The 18,233-nt window shown below is 41.9% G+C and overlaps 1 protein-coding gene across 1 annotated transcript; it reads left to right on the top strand.

Annotated features, from left to right (window-relative positions):
* The first annotated feature begins 6,379 nt into the window (after nucleotides 1–6,379).
* On the top strand, nucleotides 6,380–13,094 carry LOC135462617 (hemicentin-2-like). Its single transcript, XM_064739840.1, has 6 exons — nucleotides 6,380–6,662; nucleotides 8,093–8,380; nucleotides 9,581–9,835; nucleotides 11,137–11,400; nucleotides 12,491–12,808; nucleotides 12,940–13,094. Exons 1-6 carry the CDS (start codon nucleotides 6,380–6,382, stop codon nucleotides 13,092–13,094), a joined length of 1,563 nt encoding a protein of 520 aa, XP_064595910.1.
* Nucleotides 13,095–18,233: the final 5,139 nt, after the last annotated feature.

Here is an 18,233-nt window from a genome sequence, read left to right as displayed (position 1 = left end):
AAAAATAACGTCACTGGTCTGTGTTGGTCTGTCACTGGTTTTTGCTGGTCCGTAAGCCGTTATACCGTCATTGGTGCCTGCTGCTTACTCAAACCGTTGTAGGTGACGTCACTTGTTTTTACTGGTCCGTAAAACCGGTATACATCTACGAAACGTCATTGGTGACTGCTGGTTTGTCATACCCTTGTAGGTGACGTCACCAGCGAGTGCTGGTCCGCAATATCGAGGTAATTAAGAGGTACACTCTCACAGCCAATGTTCATCAGCTAATGTTAATGTACATACAGATCTGAATTCTGTGTTAAAAGACAAACTATATGGCAGTATATCCAAGCACACGACACAGCTGATGTATGACTATACATAATTACTGCGTTATGCTAATTAAAATCTTCCTCTTCTCGGACAAGTATGTCCTTGTCATGTGATTTGGGCGCATATGAGGAAGTTAGAGCAGTTTACTCCATATGAGCGCGTCTGCTGTAATACAACAGGGTTTGGTTTAAACATGGACGTTTTCCTATGGACGGTGTTACTTTGGCGTAAGTATAGACAACTTTGGCCTTGGAATGTCTATAAATACTAATATGGATTACTTATACATATGTATTTCATTGTTAGTAGTGGTTGTGAGTTCGCCTGTTAGGGTTATACAAGATGGGCAATACACCTCTATCCACATGTACAGAGGGCATCTATGAGGTGACTTGGTTCATTTCACTCGTGCTTAGTCGTATTAAACAAATTTGTCACGTATGCATGTGTTAGGCGATGCTGGACGAAAGAGGATTGTCCGATAAAGTGTGTCTGCTGAGTGGTAATGTGCGACTGCTGAGTGGTACTGTGTGTCTGCTGATTGGTACTGTGTGACTCCTGATTGGTACTGTGTGACTCCTGATTGATACTGTGCGACTGCTGGTTGATACTGTGTGGCTGCTTACTGGTACTGTGCGACTGCTGATTGGTACTGTGTGACTGCTAATTCGTACGGTGTGGTTGCTGATTGGTACTGTGTGGTTGCTTTTTGGTACTGTGCGACTGCAGATTGGTACAGTTTGACTGCTGATTGATACTGTGTGACTGTAATTGGTTCTATGTGATTGCTGATTGGTACTGTGTGTCTACTGATTAGTACTGTGTGACTGCTGATCGGTACTGTGTGACTGCTGATTGGTACCGTGTGACTAATGATTGGTACTGTGCGACTGCTGATTGGTACCGTGTGACTGCTTATTGGTACTGTGTATCTGCTGATTGGCACTGTTTGACTGCTAATTCATACTGTGGGATTGCTGATTGGTACTGTGTCACTGCTGAATGGTACTGCGTGACTGCTTTTTCTTACTGTATATCTGCTGATTGGCACTGTGTGACTGCTAATTCATACTGTGGAATTGCTGATTGGTACTGTGTGACTGCTGATTGGCACTGTGTGACTGCTCATTGGTACTGTGTATCTGCTGATTGGCACTGTGTGACTGCTAATTCATACTGTAAGATTGCTGATTGGTACTGTGTCACTGCTGATTGGTACTGCGTGACTGCTGATTCGCACTGTGTGACTGCTCATTGGTACTGTGTGACTGCTGATTTGTACTGTGTGACTCCTGATTGGTACTGTGTCACTGCTAATTGGTACAGTGTGATTGCTGCTTGGTACCGTGTGACTGCTGATTGGTATTGTGTGACTGTTGATTAGTACTGTGCGACTGTTCATTGATACGGTGTGATTGGTCATTGGTACTGTGTGACAGCTGATTGGAACTGTGCAACAACTGATTGGTACTGTGTGACTGCTGATTGATACTGTGTAACTGTTGATTGGTACTGTGTAATTGCTGATTGGTACTGTATGGCCGGCAATTAGTACTGTGTGATTGCTGATTGGTACTGTGTGACATCTGATTGGTACTGTTTGACTGCTGATTGATACTGTGTGACTGCTACTTTGTACTGTGTGCATGCTAATTTGTACTGACAGTGTGTGTGTCTGTTAGTTTGCACTGTGTGACTGCTGATTGGTACTGTGTGACTGCCGATTGGTACTGTGTGACTGTTGATTGGTACTGTGTAATTGCTGATTGGTACTGTGTGGCCGGCAATTAGTACTGTGTGATTGCTGATTGGTACTGTGTGACATCTAATTGGTACTGTTTGACTGCTGATTGATACTGTGTGACTGCTACTTTGTACTGTGTGCATGCTAATTTGTACTGTGTGTGTCTGTTAGTTTGCACTGTGTGACTGCTGATTGGTACTGTGTGACTGCTGATTGGTACTGTGTGACTGTTGATTGGTACTGTGTGATTGATGTTTGGTACTGTGTAATTGTTGATTGGTACTGTGTGTCCGCTGATTGGTACTGTGTGACTGCTGATTGGTACTGTGTCACTGCTGATTGGTACTGCGTGACTGGTGATTGGTACTGTGTGAATGCTGATTGGTACTGTGTGTGTCTGTTGGTTTGTACTGTGTGACTGCTAATTGGTACTGTGTGACTGCAGGTTGGTACTGTGTGACTGCTGATTGGTACTGTGTGATTGCTGATTGGTACTGTGTGACTGTTGATTGGTACTGTGTGTCCGCTGATTAGTACTGTGTGACTGCTGATTGGTACTGTGTGACTGCTGATTGGTACTGTGTTACTCTTGATTGCCACTGCATGTAATTCTGATAGGTACCGTGTTACTGCTACTGCATAATTGCTGGTTGGTACTGTGTGGCTGCCGATTGGAACTGTGTGGCTGGCGATTGGTACTGTGTGACTGCCGATTGGTACTGTGTGTTATTCTGATAGGTATTGTGTGACTGCCACTGTGTATCTGCTGACTGGTACTGTGTGACTGCTGATTAGTACTGTGTCACTCCTAGTTCATACTGTGTGACTGCTGATTGGTACTGTGTGGCTGGCGATTGGTACTGTGTGACTGCTAGTTGGTACTGTGTGACTGCTTGTTGATACTATGTGCTTGGCGATTAGTACTGTGTGACTGTTGATTGCCACTGTGTGTAGTTCTGAGAGGTACTGTGTGACTGCTACTGTGTATCTGCTGATTAGTACTGTGCAACTACTGATTGGTACTGGGTGACTGTTGATTGGAAGTGAGTGATTGCTCATTGGCACTGTGTGACTAATGATTGGTACTGTGTATCTGGTGATTGACACCGTGTGACTGCTGATTGATACTGTGTGACTGCTGATTGGTACTGTGTGTGTCTGTTGGTTTGTACTGTGTGACTGTTGATTAATACTGTGTGACTGGTGATTGGTACTGTGTATCTGCTGATTAGTACTGTGCAACTACAGATTGGTACTGGGTGACTGCTGATTGGAAGTGAATGATTGCTCACTGGCACTGTGTGACTAATGATTAGTACTATGTATCTGGTGATTGGCACTGTGTGACTGCTGATTGATACTGTGGGGTTGCTGATTGTTACTGTGTCACTGCTGATTGGTACTGTGTGACTGCTGATTGGTACTCTTCGTCTGCTGGTTTGTACTGTGCGACTGCTGATAGGCACTGTGTGACTGCTGATTGGTACTGTGTGACTAATGATTGGTACTGTGCGACTTCTTGTTGGTACTATGTGACTGCTGATTTGTACTGTGTGACTGGTGATTGGCACTGTTTGACTGGTGATAGGTACTGTGTGTCTGTTGGTTTGTACTGTGTGACTGCTGATTGGCACTGTGTGGCTGCAGATTGGTACTGTTTGACAGCTGATTGGAACTGTGCAACAACTGATTGGTATTGTGTGACTGCTGATTGATACTGTGTAACTGTTGATTGGTACTGTGTAATTGCTGATTGGTACTGTGTGGCTGGCAATTAGTACTGTGTGATTGCTGCTTGGTACTGTGTGACATCTGATTGGTACTGTCTGACTGCTGATTGATACTGTGTGACTGCTGATTTGTACTGTGTGATTGCTGATTGGTACTGTGAGTCTGCTGACTGGTACTGTGTGACTCCTAATTGGTACTGTGTTACTGCTGATTGGTATTGTGTGACTGCTGGTTGGTACTGTGCGACTGTTTATTGATAATATGTGATTGTTCATTGGCACTGTGTGACTGCTCATTGGCACTGTGTATCTGCTGAATGGCACTGTGCAACTGCTGATTGCTTCTGCGTGATTGCTGAATGGCACTGTGTGACTGCTGATTGGCACTGTGTGACTGCTTATTGGTACTGTGTATCTGCTGATAGGCACTGTGTGACTGCTAATTCATACTGTGGGATTGCTGATTGGTACTGTGTCACTGCTGATTGGTACTGCGTGACTGCTGATTTGTACTGTGTGACAGCTGATTCGTACTGTGTGACTGCTGATTGGCACTGTGTGACTGGTGATTGGTACTGTGTGACTGCTGATTGGTACTGCGTGACTGCCGATTAGTACTGTGTGAATGCTGATTGGTACTGTGTGTTTCTGTTGGTTTGTACTGTGTAACTGCTGATTAATACTGTGTGACTGCTGATTGGTACTGTGTGAATGCTGATTGGTACTGTGTGATTGCTGATTGGTACTGTGTGACTGTTGATTGGTAATGTGTGTCCGCTGATTGGTACTGTGTGACTGCTGATTGGTACTGTGTTCCTGCTGATTGCCACTGTGTGTAATTCTGATAGGTACCGTGTTACTGCTACTGCATAATTGCTGGTTGGTACTGTGTGGCTGCCGATTGGAACTGTGTGGCTGGCGATTGGTACTGTGTGACTGCCGATTGGTACTGTGTGTTATTCTGATAGGTATTGTGTGACTGCCACTGTGTATCTGCTGACTGGTACTGTGTGACTGCTGATTGGTACTGTGCCACTCCTGGTTCATACTGTGTGACTGCTGATTGGTACTGTGTGGCTGGCGATTGGTACTGTGTGACTGCTAGTTGGTACTGTGTGACTGCTTGTTGATACTATGTGCTTGGCGATTGGTACTGTGTGACTGTTGATTGCCACTGTGTGTAGTTCTGAGAGGTACTGTGTGACTGCTACTGTGTATCTGCTGATTAGTACTGTGCAACTCCTGATTGGTAGTGGGTGACTGTTGATTGGAAGTGAGTGATTGCTCATTGGCACTGTGTGACTAATGATTGGTACTGTGTATCTGGTGATTGGTATTGTGTGACTGCTGATTGGTACTCTTCTTCTGCTGGTTTGTACAGTGTGATTGCTGATTGGCACTGTGTGACTGCAGATTAATACTGTGTGACAGCTGATTGGTACTGTGCGACTTCTTGTTGGTACTATGTGACTGGTGATTGGTACTGTGTGACTGGTGATTGGTACTGTGTGACTAATGATTGGTACTGTGTGTCTGTTGGTTTGTACTGTGTGACTCCTGATTGGTACTGTGTGACTGCTGATTGCAACTGTGTGTAATTCTGATAGATACTGTGTGACTGCTACTGTATATCTGCTGACTGGTACTGTGTGACTGCTGATATGTACTGTGTGACTGCTGATTGCCACTGTGTGGCTGCTGGTTGGTACTGTGGGACTGCCGGTTGATACTGTGTGCTTGGCGATTGGTACTGTGTGACTGCTGATTGCCAATGTGTGTAACACTGACAGGTACTGTGTGACTGCTGATTGATACCGTGTGACTGTTGATTGGTACTGTACAACTGCTGATTGGTACCGTGTGACTGCTGATTGGCACTGTGTGACTGCTGGTTGGTGCTGTGTTATTGCTGATTGAAGTGACTGTTGTACGGCAATGTGTGGTTAATAAATATCTCATTACTGAATAAATGTTGTAATACATTTGTTAGCAAATACGTCACGTGTAAGTTGAATGAATACTACACCAATAGACATGGTAAAATGTATTAACATTTAATACTTTCTCAGTTTTTCGTTATATTGTTGATATCATGACTATATTTGACAAGCCTGTTTTAGGTTTACTAATTTTACATAAAACCTGACTTCAGATTCTCTTGACAAGAAAACGGTATTTCACAAGGGTGATCAATCGAATTTGTTATTGGTGAACTAAGCAAAAACACCGGTCTTAAATCACAGTAAAGGTCAGTAAGGTTGGAAGTAAAGTTTCAAAAGCATTATACCTTGTCCCCAGGTTGGTTATTGTCGCTCATATTCCTTACTAAGGTAAGGCTTTACTTGTCGATACTTCTTGTCCTGTATCTGTGTTTCACAGATTAGTTTGTTTTATTCCTGGCAGAGGTCTTCTATTTCTGAAATGGCGATTTTTCCATCTATGATTTTGACTTGTGAGTATGTTATGAGACCGAACAGCTACGCTGTGTATAGATATCGGTCACGTTAATAATGAGGGTTTTTTTGTCCTATTGCACACAGTGGTGTTTCAAAACAGAGAAATGCAGCCTGTGACTGCCAGTGTTATAAAGATGAACGGAAAAGAGGGTGAGTCCATGGTTCTCAAATGCGAAGGAAGTATAGCGGGCAATGATGTTACCTGGCATTGGTCAAACCACCTCAAACGAAATGTGATTGCCACAATGCTGGTAAATGGAGACGTTAAATATTCTGCACATTCATCACAGTATAACAGGAACATCACGATGGATGGTGACGGAAGTTTGCATATATTGAGGCTGGACTACAAACTGCATAATGGAAGTTTTCGGTGTGACAATGGTGGGCTGTCAACAGAGGTGGAGCTGACAGTTTGTGAGTGTTTACTGTGTTTAAAGTACAAAACAGTACATGCAATATACGAAGTCTGAGTCTGATGTCAATAGTGTAAGGTTAACATATGTATTCTTTTTAGTAGAACAGTCTTGGTTGGTATGTATATCTATGTATATGCTTGCGTGTGTGCGGGTTTGTGTGTTTGCATGTACATGTAAGTATGCATGTATATTTGGTTTTTTACGTACTACATACACAGTTTGCAGTCTTGTGACGGCGAGGAGTCTTACGGTATGTGCATATACTGGCCACAGACCCCCATTAGTTTTCCATAAGTGACAATGTTAACGTTTAGCGCTGTAGCTCAGTCCCAAACATTCTCTGGCCAGTGAGCTTTGGTGCATACCTGGCCCAGCCTGTGAGAAAGAAGCCATAAAATTCTTGACATAGGTTGTCCGTCAAAATCTGGACCTTTCCATGCCGGCAGCTGGGAGGGGTGCCTAGCAACGCCAAGGGAACGTCACTGGCAGTCTCATCACCACCTGTCTCCTTGTGTCCTCTGGCCCAGAATTTCAAACTTTCATCATTAAAACTCATACCTGCCCAACGCTTAGACAATTTCCATCATGCTCGCAGTAAGAAAAGACTTTACACCCTAAAATACATAGAACTACAAAACGGAAGTTGTCATGGAGGTCTGTGTCCTATCAATGTCTTTCTTGTGACAGGACGAGTACCTTGCCCTACACACCTAACATGACACCCTATGCAGAAATATTTTGCTGACAGTGGGTCTACCAGCCCTGTTTCAAGCTAGGTGCACTATCCGTTTTTCATGTATTATCACACAAGATTTATAATATTGGAACATTGCTGTAGTGAGAATTTTCGAGTCACGTAGTCTGTTGGGCCGCGAAAAGCCAAAAGTGCATCTTAATAATTGTACTGCCCTCTCAGCGCTGAACGTCGAGTCAGCTACAAGTACCATTTTTAATGTTCTGACCCTGGTTTGTTCCCAGGTCTCCGAACCTTGTGCTTTATTTGTTCTAACAACTATGTTGTATCACTTTAATCATATCGCAGCGGAAGGCTGACCTTAATGCAGACATGCATATTGTAGCAATACTTCCTCACTATATCATCGTGTCAAAGACACCAGACTGGATCAGTAGAGAGTGTCAGTCGTACAATGCGAGAGATTGGCTGCCATACATACCAAAATGCATCGACTTTTACTAAACAGCCACCATAAACGAAAAACAGTGTGCTTAACCATGGTCATGTTAACTGATAAGTGAAATGAAAATTAAACTGCTAAGATTTTTTTAAAATAAAAATGATTGAAAAATGTTTTAAAACGGAAATGGATTGATTGATTAAAGTGAATAAAGAAGAAACTCATTGATTATCAAATAATACTACGTCCCAAAGAAAAATAAATGTTGAACAAAGATCTAAATGTCTTGCAGATCCAAGCCCAACCAAACTCACACTGTCAAACACCTTCACAAAGGGAGGTAACCTTTTCCTCAACGTGACCAAGGGCAAGCCATTACCGGTCTTGTGTAAGTCAGACTCCAGCTTTCCGGAGTTCAACTTTACCTGGACTTTAAATGACTGTGTGCTGAACAGATCACACGGGGCACAAAGTGCTGTAACACTGAAAGTGGAGGAATATCACAACGGGTCAATACTGGAGTGTAAAGTTAGGTATCCACAAGGGGCTAAGACGGAACAGACCATCCTCAACGTTCTGTGTAAGTAATAAGGGTGAAGTACACCTAAAAAACTGCATTCAAAATCACTGCATATTTTTACTTAATTCTGTTTAAGTCTACTTGTTACTGTTTAAGCCATGGTGTTAGGGGACTGTTTAACTTGTTACTGTTTAAGACATGGCATTAGGGGACGTGCAACTTGTTACTGTTTAGCCATGCTGTTAGGGAACGTGCAACTTGTTACTGTTTAAGACATGGTATTAGGGGACGTGCAACTTGTTACTGTTTAAATCATGGTGTTAAGGGGCGTGTAACTTGTTACTGTTTAAGTCATAGTATTAGGTGGCGTATAACTTGTAACTGTTTAAATCATGGTGTTAAGGGGCGTGCAACTTGTTACCGTTTAAGCCATGGTATTAAGGGCGTGCAACTTGTTACATAGACACTTGCATGGACAGTTAGAATGAAGCCTCGCTGAAGTAAATTGGCGAGAGGCTACATTTCACCGGACAGGTGTGCCCGTTTGCCAGTTATCACAATGTCGACGCTGTTGTGGTGTTATCCTCTGTGTTGCATGTCTTTAATTATATTTAGAAAAATATTGGTAGCATTAGACATGCTAGGCTATGCGGTGAAAGGTTTCATCATCGTCAGTAGGCTTAAAATGCAAGGACTGATTAAATAATCAATAATTGATGACAGTTTCATGTTTGCCGTCGTAAAGTTTATCAACAATTTTGCAAAAATGAACACATAATACTATGCCACTATGTAACTGGTCTTACATAACAGATTCTAACCATTTCATATTTTTCTATGAATAACTCGGATTAAATCTCCGACACACTTTGCTGCCTTAGGCCATGAGTTCTTTCTCTCCAAATATTGAGACTCGTGAACATGCGAACACAGGTAAATTTTTATGATCGATACCTTGGTCTAGTACGATAAAATGCAGCTTCGTCCACGTTGGAACTGATCTTCTTTGGAATTCTTACCATTTACACTTAACCATTGTTTATTTTCCAAGATTCTCCTTTGGTTTAGCCCTTAATTACCTCTTTCATATTTGGGAGTTTCTGCAGGCATAACTGGCCGACTGACCTGGCATGAAATAGAAGGTCATACATTGTATGTTTTTTTGTATGATTGTTATAGAAAAATTTGACCTTTTTACACACAAAACAAGGATTTCTTTTGAAAATGTTCATATCCGTACAGATGTCTCTTCCCCTGCAGATATCAGTCCGTCAGTACAATCATCCATATCAGTATCAGAAAACCGAAGTGTTGACTTGAGGTGCAACATCACAGGAAACCCACCACCATCTTTCTCCTGGTGGAGAATGCACGGCGACCAATCAGAACGACTTCCTGAGAACAGCGCCATCTACAGTGTAGTGTCAGTAAATCGCTCACAGGCGGGCACTTATGAATGTAGAGGCAGGAACGATGCTGGTAACAGAACAGTATCTGTGGAGATGATCGTTGAATGTGAGTGTATGGTTAACACACATTTCAATATTTTGACTATTTTCAAGTACTTTGATTAATTTATCTGTTCTCCTTAAAGGAACAGAAACATAAAATCAGTAGAGAGCCCAAATAAAATCTTGTCTTAAAATGCCCTTATTTTATTTTAGATATTTTACATTGAATAAATGCATTCAGATATTATGGGCGTTATGGACATTAGCCCACTGATCAAGTATATCGCCAATGACGTGAAAAAAATGATTTCTGCACCCACGTGTTAAGGATAAACTTCATGCCAACATTGTGAATAAAGTAAGGTGAGTCTGTTAACGAGAGGTCAATATGACGATACATATCTGACAAAATGGTTCATAAAGCCCACCTTATAATTCCAACATTTCACAGCATCTAACTCAGTAAATGAAAAATATTTTACTTTAAGTTGTTGAGGCTTTTACAAGATTTTGGTTAGCTTGAATTACGAGTCCCTTTGCAATCAGAATTGTGAATCTGGCTAATGTTGCAGTGTTGAGATGCTTGACTTTCGTGGTAATGATAATTAAGATGCACTAGAAAGCCCTGACCCAGAACACAAACTGTCTGTGGCCTACTTCTTTTGGTATTTTACGATGTTGGTTGATTTTACAGGCCAAGGACAGCGACATGCCCGGTAAAGACGCAAGAAATAATCAGTTTATTTTAGCACAAAACCTGTTACCTGAGTAATACTAGAATGTCTTCGGTCATAACAACATAAAGCTATTGGACATAGCCTCCTGTTGGTCTAATATATAGCCTCTACATTGATTTAATAGAATGAGTTGTGCTATATTTAACGGAGTAATCTGCTACAATAACATAACACATTCTAGCATCACTCATACAACAGACTTTCTGTTAAATGCAGCAGATTTTAAGAGTAAATAACTGACCTTTGCAAAGGCACTGGCGATTGCATGCGCTTCTTGCCATGGATCATCGCTCAGTTTCCTGTTATGGTGACGCTGTAATTAGTCCTGGAAACTGGTACACCAATGGTCCGATGCATGTGTACATGTGCTCAGTTGATGGACAAGCTTTGAGATCATGGCGAGGATTATTCACCACCCTGTCCTCTAAAGCCGTTAATTCATGATGGGCTCTGATCAACGAGAAAGTTTTTTTCTATTTTATTCACAAAATCATGAATTAAATACTCTCCTTATGTCACAGATCTTCTACATCTCCACCACAATTAGAAACGCCGTTATCAGAAATTAGGCTTTGGGTCTGTATCACGTGGAGTATCATAACATGTTTTTTTTCTGCCTCACCTGTAGATCCACCTGTCGCCTCTGTTTTTTACAACAATGGTCTTCAGGCCCTGGAATGCTCGGTTGACGGGATGCCTCGGAAATTCTACTTTAGGCCGTGGGAACAGCGGTTAGGGGAGGTAACTCTAAGCCTGATTCCTGGGGAAAGACAGGATGAGAATATCTATAGATTATTTCTTCCTGAGAACTGTAACACGATGGGATTATACGTCTGTATAGTAGGAAATACTCACGGAACGGCCAGAGGGGAATTCTTCCATAGACCAAACTGTAAGTTAATCTAATACATTTATTAGGAATCTGTTCCTGCTGGTGTATTTAGATATCGGTGCAACTACATCCATTGGGCGAGTATCAAGAGGAAGTACTGATCATAGTCAGCAATCCCCTTCATTTCCCACGTTTAGCATAAAACTTTCAGGTAATTATTGGTGGTTATGAAGTGGCTGTCAGCGAGTACAACGAACGCCCTTCTTCACCTATCATTAGACTGTCACCAGTTCCTCACAAACAGTGACAATGGGAGATTTTTCTGTCCAGTGCGTTGTGGTTTGCAGATACACACCCTATAACTGTTGAGGATATAAGCAAGGAATTTGAAAGCCTATCTTAACTAAATTAAAAGGACATTTTCATCTGAGAATGAATATGTTGAGCGAAGATCAGAGTAATCTGATGTGTATAGATGCTGAGCTTTATTAGATTTCTTGTGAAGATTTTTAACAGTGTAAATACTATCAGGAGACATTTCCAGATTCATGTGCAAACGGCAGCTACAAATGTGTACTCAACCACACCAGCCATTGTTAACCTTCACGGATTGGCCACGACAGGTTACACATATGACACGGAATCGCCACGACTGGCAACCTTTATGACACGGATTGGTCAGGACAGGCTACACATATGACACGGATTGGTCAGGACTGACTACATATATTACACGGAATCGCCACGACTGGCAACCTTTATGACACGGATTGGTGATGACAAGCTACATTTATGACACGGATTGGTGATGACAGACTACAGGTATGACACGGATTGGTTAGGACAGGCTACATATATGGCACTTATTGGTCACGTCAGGCGACATATATGACACGTATTGCTAACGTATGGCCACATACATGATACGTATTGGTCACGACTGGTTACATATCTGTCACGGACTGGTCACGACTGGTTACATATATGACACGGATTGGTCATGCCACTCTAAGTCTACATATATAAAGCGGATTGCTCATGACAGGCTACACATGACACGGATTGGTCACGACAGGCTACATATATGACGCGGATTTGTGGTTCCAAGGGATTTGTGATGACTCCTTAAAAACTCTGTTATTTGTTATAGGTAAACCCCTTATTGGTGATGGTGCTTTCAGGAAATGTATTAGTAACAAGACTAGTATCGCTGTCCCCTTCTACGCTTACCCAAACTTCACCAACACACTGTGGCAGACTGATTCAGGGGAGACCACTCATGTTAACACAACTCTTGAAGAGATGGAGAACGTCATCGTAGAAATGACTGTTCGTGGAACTGTCCGTAAAGCCACTATCCTGGGTCAGGCTGTAGTGTGGGATTTTCCCGATGGCCTGTCCGACAGTTTTACCCTCACAGTAACTAACAGCGTGGGATCTTCCAGCGTACGGCTGACGCTGTGTGAAGGTACTATATTTAGAAAGAAAATATAGATCTTAAGCCGTAGAAAAGTACGCCGGAACTAAAATCCATATAATTGGTGTTCCCATTGCAAAAACATCGTCATCATTTTGTCATTGTCCATTTGATTTTTGCAGTGCCAAGCGAGACAGATGGTGGTTTAGGTCCACTAAAAACAGCTGCCATCGTCAGTGCTGTCCTCGTGGTTGTGTTTCTCATCATCGTGTGTCTGTATGTCTTCAGACAGAAAACAAAAGGCAAGACAAAGATACAATCTAACCTTCTTAGATAACAATACCAGTTATGATTACCCCGATCAATTGTATTGTTACTGAAATCACTGGCATTGTTTGTCAATTAAGTACAGAGTGCGCTGTTGTTCAGTTAGTTACAAGTCTTAAAACCGTTTACAGAATTCTGACGAGCACCACTTCGACTGTTGCATTGCTTTGTTCAAAATCTGTATCGAAATCCACGTGAAAATACGTTTTAAGTTGATTAGTCAGTGAAATGGTATATATATGAACGGTTGAAGGGTCTTTTTTGATTGCATGTGGATTTTGTTCCAGATATGTGAGTGGCGAAGACCTAATCAGTCAAATGTTTTGATTCTAACGGTTAGATTATTGCCAACGTAAATGTAACATTAGAAGCAATTAGTGCAGCAAACATTTGTGCTCTGTGTTTTGTATGACAATTTTGCCTGTGTACTTTTGCCATAAACACCTTCAGCTTTTAGATTATATTGTGACATATGGTTTTGATAATTGTTGTACATATTGAATGTCCATCTTACAAATATTTTTTCGAAAATATCAGTTCCACTTGTAATGTTTGTCCAAGTAAATTATGGATAATTTTGCCTTTGCTCACTATGTTCTTTGAATGTCAAACTTTTACAGCGGAACAATTAATAAGGTAGGCATTTGTATCTAATACTTGCTACAAAACAGTTTCTTAGCTCAAAGCATGGTTAAAACAATACCCCTTCAGTCTTCTGAGCATGGTTAAAAAAATACCCCTTCAGTCTTCTGAGCATGGTTAAAACAATACCCCTTCAGTCTCCTGAGCATGGTTAAACAGCTTATCAGTGTTTAGAGCATGGTTAAAGACATTGTACACTCAATAGTCTGAGCATGGGTATTTAGTATTCTGAGCATGGTCAAAGACAACAGGCCATCAGCATGGTTAAATACAACAGGTCCTCGTTGTTCTGAGCATGGTCGAAGACAACAGGCCATCAGTGGCTTAGCATGGTTAAATACAACAGGTCCTCGTTGTTCTGAGCATGGTCGAAGACAACAGGCCATCAGTGGTTTAGCATGATTAAATACAACAGGCCATCAGTGGTTTAGCATGGTTAAATACAACAGGTCCTCGTTGTTCTGAGCATGGTCAAAGACAACAGACCATCAGTGGTTTAGCATGGTTAAATACAACAGGTCCTCGTTGTTCTGAGCATGGTCGAAGACAACAGGCCATCAGTGGTTTAGCATGGTTAAATACAACAGGTCATCGGTGTTCTGAGCATGGTCAAAGACAACAGGCCATCAGCATGGTTAAATACAACAGGTTCTCGTTGTCCTTAGCATGGTTAAACACAAAGGCCCTCGTTGTCCTGAGCATGGTTAAACTCAACAGGTCATCATTATCCTTGGCATGGTTAAGATTTTTAGTGTTCTTAGCATGGTTAAGTGCGATAGACCCTTAGTGTTCTCAACATGGTTAAAAGCAATGTGCCCTCACTGTTCTAAGTGTGGTTAAGTGGAACAGGCTGACAGTGTTCTTAGCAAGATAAACATACAATAGGTTAACAGTGTTTTGAGCATGGTTTGTAAAAAATGGGCCCATACTGTTCTGATCAAGGGTTAGGATCAATGGACCCTTAGTTTTCCCGGAATGGTTAAAGATAATAGGTGTTTAGTGTTCTGAGCATGGTTAAAGATAATGGTGTATCAGTGTTGTTAGCATGGTAAAACTCATTAGGCTATGGGTAATGTTTGAAGACATGACAAAACATTATACATACATCGACATCAAACGTTAGCAAGGGATATTTATACATGCATCGGCATCAAAGGTTAGCTAGGAATATTTATACATACATCGACATCAAAGGTTAGCTGGGGATATTTATACATGCATTGGCATCAATAGCTAGCTAGGGATATTTATACATGCATCGGCATCAAAGATTAGCTACGGATATTTATACATGCATCGGCATAAAAGGTTAGCTAGGAATATTTATACATACATCAGCATCAAAGGAAACCTGGGGATATTTATACATATACCAGCATCAAAGGTTAGCTAGGGATATTTATACATGCATCGGCTTCAAACGTTAGCAAGGGATATTTATACATGCATCGGCTTCAAAAGTTAGTTAGGGATATTTATACATACATCGGCATCAAAGGTTAGCTAGGGATATTTATACATACGTCGGCATCAAAGGTTAGCTAGGGATATTAATACATACATCGGCATCAAAGGTTAGCTAGGGATATTTATACATATACTATCCAAAAACAGAAACCCATAGGTGTTTTGTTTTATTTTAAAATGAAATAAATACATTTTGTCTGCATTTCATGAGCAAAATGCGTTTTAATAGTGTTAATAGTCACAGTTAGCACACTTTTTATTCCTCAAAACATTTCTTGGTTGAAAATGTTGGGTTTGGAGGCCGTTTTTGGAAGAAGTAAGAAATACAGCACCACACTGCATCACGTGCAGTCTTACACGCCGAACTTACGCATGGAAAGCATGCAGTGTGTGACTATAAACCCGCAACTTCGGGCCGGAAATCGGCGTCTTTCAAGTGGTGTTTTCAAGCTGATTCAACATGCCACCTCTTGACACTGTCACAAGAAATATTGCCATTGGAAGACTTCAAGCTGGAGAGTCCCGATCGTCCATTTCTAGGCGTCTACACATCAGCCAGAGCACGATTTCACGGCTTGCTGCCCCCTACAACAATACTGGGACAACAAATGACCGTCGGCGTTCAGGTCGACCACGTGTCACTACAGCAGCCCAATCGCTACATAAGGGTCCTCCATTTGCGTGACCGTTGTGCTACAGCTGAAAGCACAGCAGCCAGCATACCGGGACTGAGGAGGATATCAGGTCAGACAGTGCGGAACAGGCTGAAGGAACATGGACTGAGAGCCAGGAGGCCCTATGTTGGGATCGTGTTGCGTTCTCACCATCCCGCCAATCGCCTCCGATGGTGTAACAACGTGACTGCATGGAATCTACGCAACTGGCGACGCATTTGCTTCAGTGATGAGTCCAGATTCCTATTGCAGAGACGTAATGGTAGAAACCGGGTTTACAGACGTGCTCACGAACGTTATGCCCCTAACTGCGTACGCCAAGTGGACAGATTTGGTGGAGGGAGTGTGATGATGTGGGCAGCAATATCGTATACTGGTCGAACAAATCTTGTCCACGTTCACGGAAATCTTACGGCCGTACGCTACCGAGACACCATCCTGCAGCCACACCGCTTACCTGTCATTGACGTTCAGCGGGAGTTCTTCCAGCAGGACAACGCCAGACCGCACACGGCACGTGTCACAAGGGACTTCCTCGCCGAAAACAATGTAAATGTGCTACCCTGGCAGTCCCGTTCCCCGGATCTTAACCCAAATGAGCATCTGTGGGATGAACTTGATCGACGTCTACGCCAACGTCAACCTCAACCCCAAACACTTCAAGAGCAAGTTGCATGTTTGCAGGAGGAGTGGCAGAACATTCCCCAGGCCTCTATCCAGCGTCTCATCCAGTCCATGACAAGGCGTGTCAGAACTGTTATTCGTGCCCGTGGTGGTCACAAGAGATACTGACATTCCACTCAAGTGGGAGACTCATTGTGAGTGTCTTACCTCAAGTTGATGGCCTTGTTGTCTAGATATGGACCCTTCCTTAATCTGTGTAAAAAAACATTTGCAGAATAGCAATTCTTATTTAGTTATGCATAATTGAAAAGACTGCATCACCTCCGCAAAAAACCGGGTTATGCGTTTCTTCTTTTGGATAGCATACATCGGCATCAAAGGTTAGCGAGGGATATTTATACATACATCAGCATCAAAGGTTAGCTAGGGATATTTATACATACATCATCATCAAAGGAAACCTAGGGATATTTATACATACATCGGCATCAAGGGTTAGCTAGGGATATTTATACATACATCGCCATCAAAGGTTAGCTAGGGATATTTATACATACATCGGCATCAAAGGTTAGCTAGGGATATTTATACATACATCGACATCAAAGGTTAGCTAGGGATATTTGTACATACATCGACATCAAAGGTTAGCTAGGGATATTTATACATACGTCGGCATCAAAGGAAAGCTAGGGATATTTATACATACATATATATTTGATGTGCATGTAAAAGATTTATTAACATACCAAAGCGGAAATTTGGCTGAATAACCTTCTGTCTTTGATGATCAGATCAACTTATAACACACTGTGATAACACATTATGGTAAAACACTGTGATAACAAACCTGCCTGTTTGCCACCTGAATGCAACAGTGGCAAAATAACGTGCAGCTATAATAATTCATTATCACATGTAAAACTCAAAAATCCGGTGTATACTTACTGGCCATGCTGAGGCGCACGGTAGCTGGTAGTTATCTGTGTCATATGTAAAACTACAGCTTGATACTCCCGCTGAAAAATTATGAATTCTTCTATTTCTGCTTTCGCACTCATTTGTTTAAACTGTTTGTTTGTTTTGGCAGGCAACAACAGGAAGTTGACCTGGCTCTAGCTGATTTAGCTTCAATTTGTAACGGTAAGCTACGGCTTTCAACTAATACAATGTTTATGTCATCACATTCCGAGCTGTTCAGCACTGTTTTGTAATGTTATGTGTACACATACACGGCTCTGACGGATAAAGTGTTTACGTCATCACATTCCCAGCTGTTCAGCACTGTTTTGTAATGTTATATGTACACATACACGGCTCTGACGGATAAAGTGTTTACGTCATAACATTCCGAGCTGTTCAGCACTGTTTTGTAATGTTATATGTACGAATACACGGCTCTGACGGATAAAGTGTTTACGTTATCACATTCCGAGCTGTTCAGCACTGTTGCGTAATGTTACATGTAGACAAACACGACTCTGACGGATAAAGTGTTTACGTCATCACATTCCCAGCTGTTCAGCACTGTTTTGAAATGTTATATGTAGGCTACACATACATGGCTCTGACGGATAAAGTGTTTACGTCATCACATTCTGAGCTGTTCAACACTGCTTTGTAATGTTATATGTACGCATACATGGCTCTGACGGATAAAGTGTTTAAGCATCACATTCCGAGCTGTTCAGCACTGTTTTGTAATGTTATATGTACACATACACGGCTCTGACGGATAAAGT

The sequence above is a fragment of the Liolophura sinensis genome, chromosome 2 (genome assembly GCF_032854445.1).
Source record: "Liolophura sinensis isolate JHLJ2023 chromosome 2, CUHK_Ljap_v2, whole genome shotgun sequence".
NCBI classification, from domain to species: domain Eukaryota; kingdom Metazoa; phylum Mollusca; class Polyplacophora; order Chitonida; family Chitonidae; genus Liolophura; species Liolophura sinensis.
This window is presented reverse-complemented; position numbering and strand designations above follow the sequence as displayed.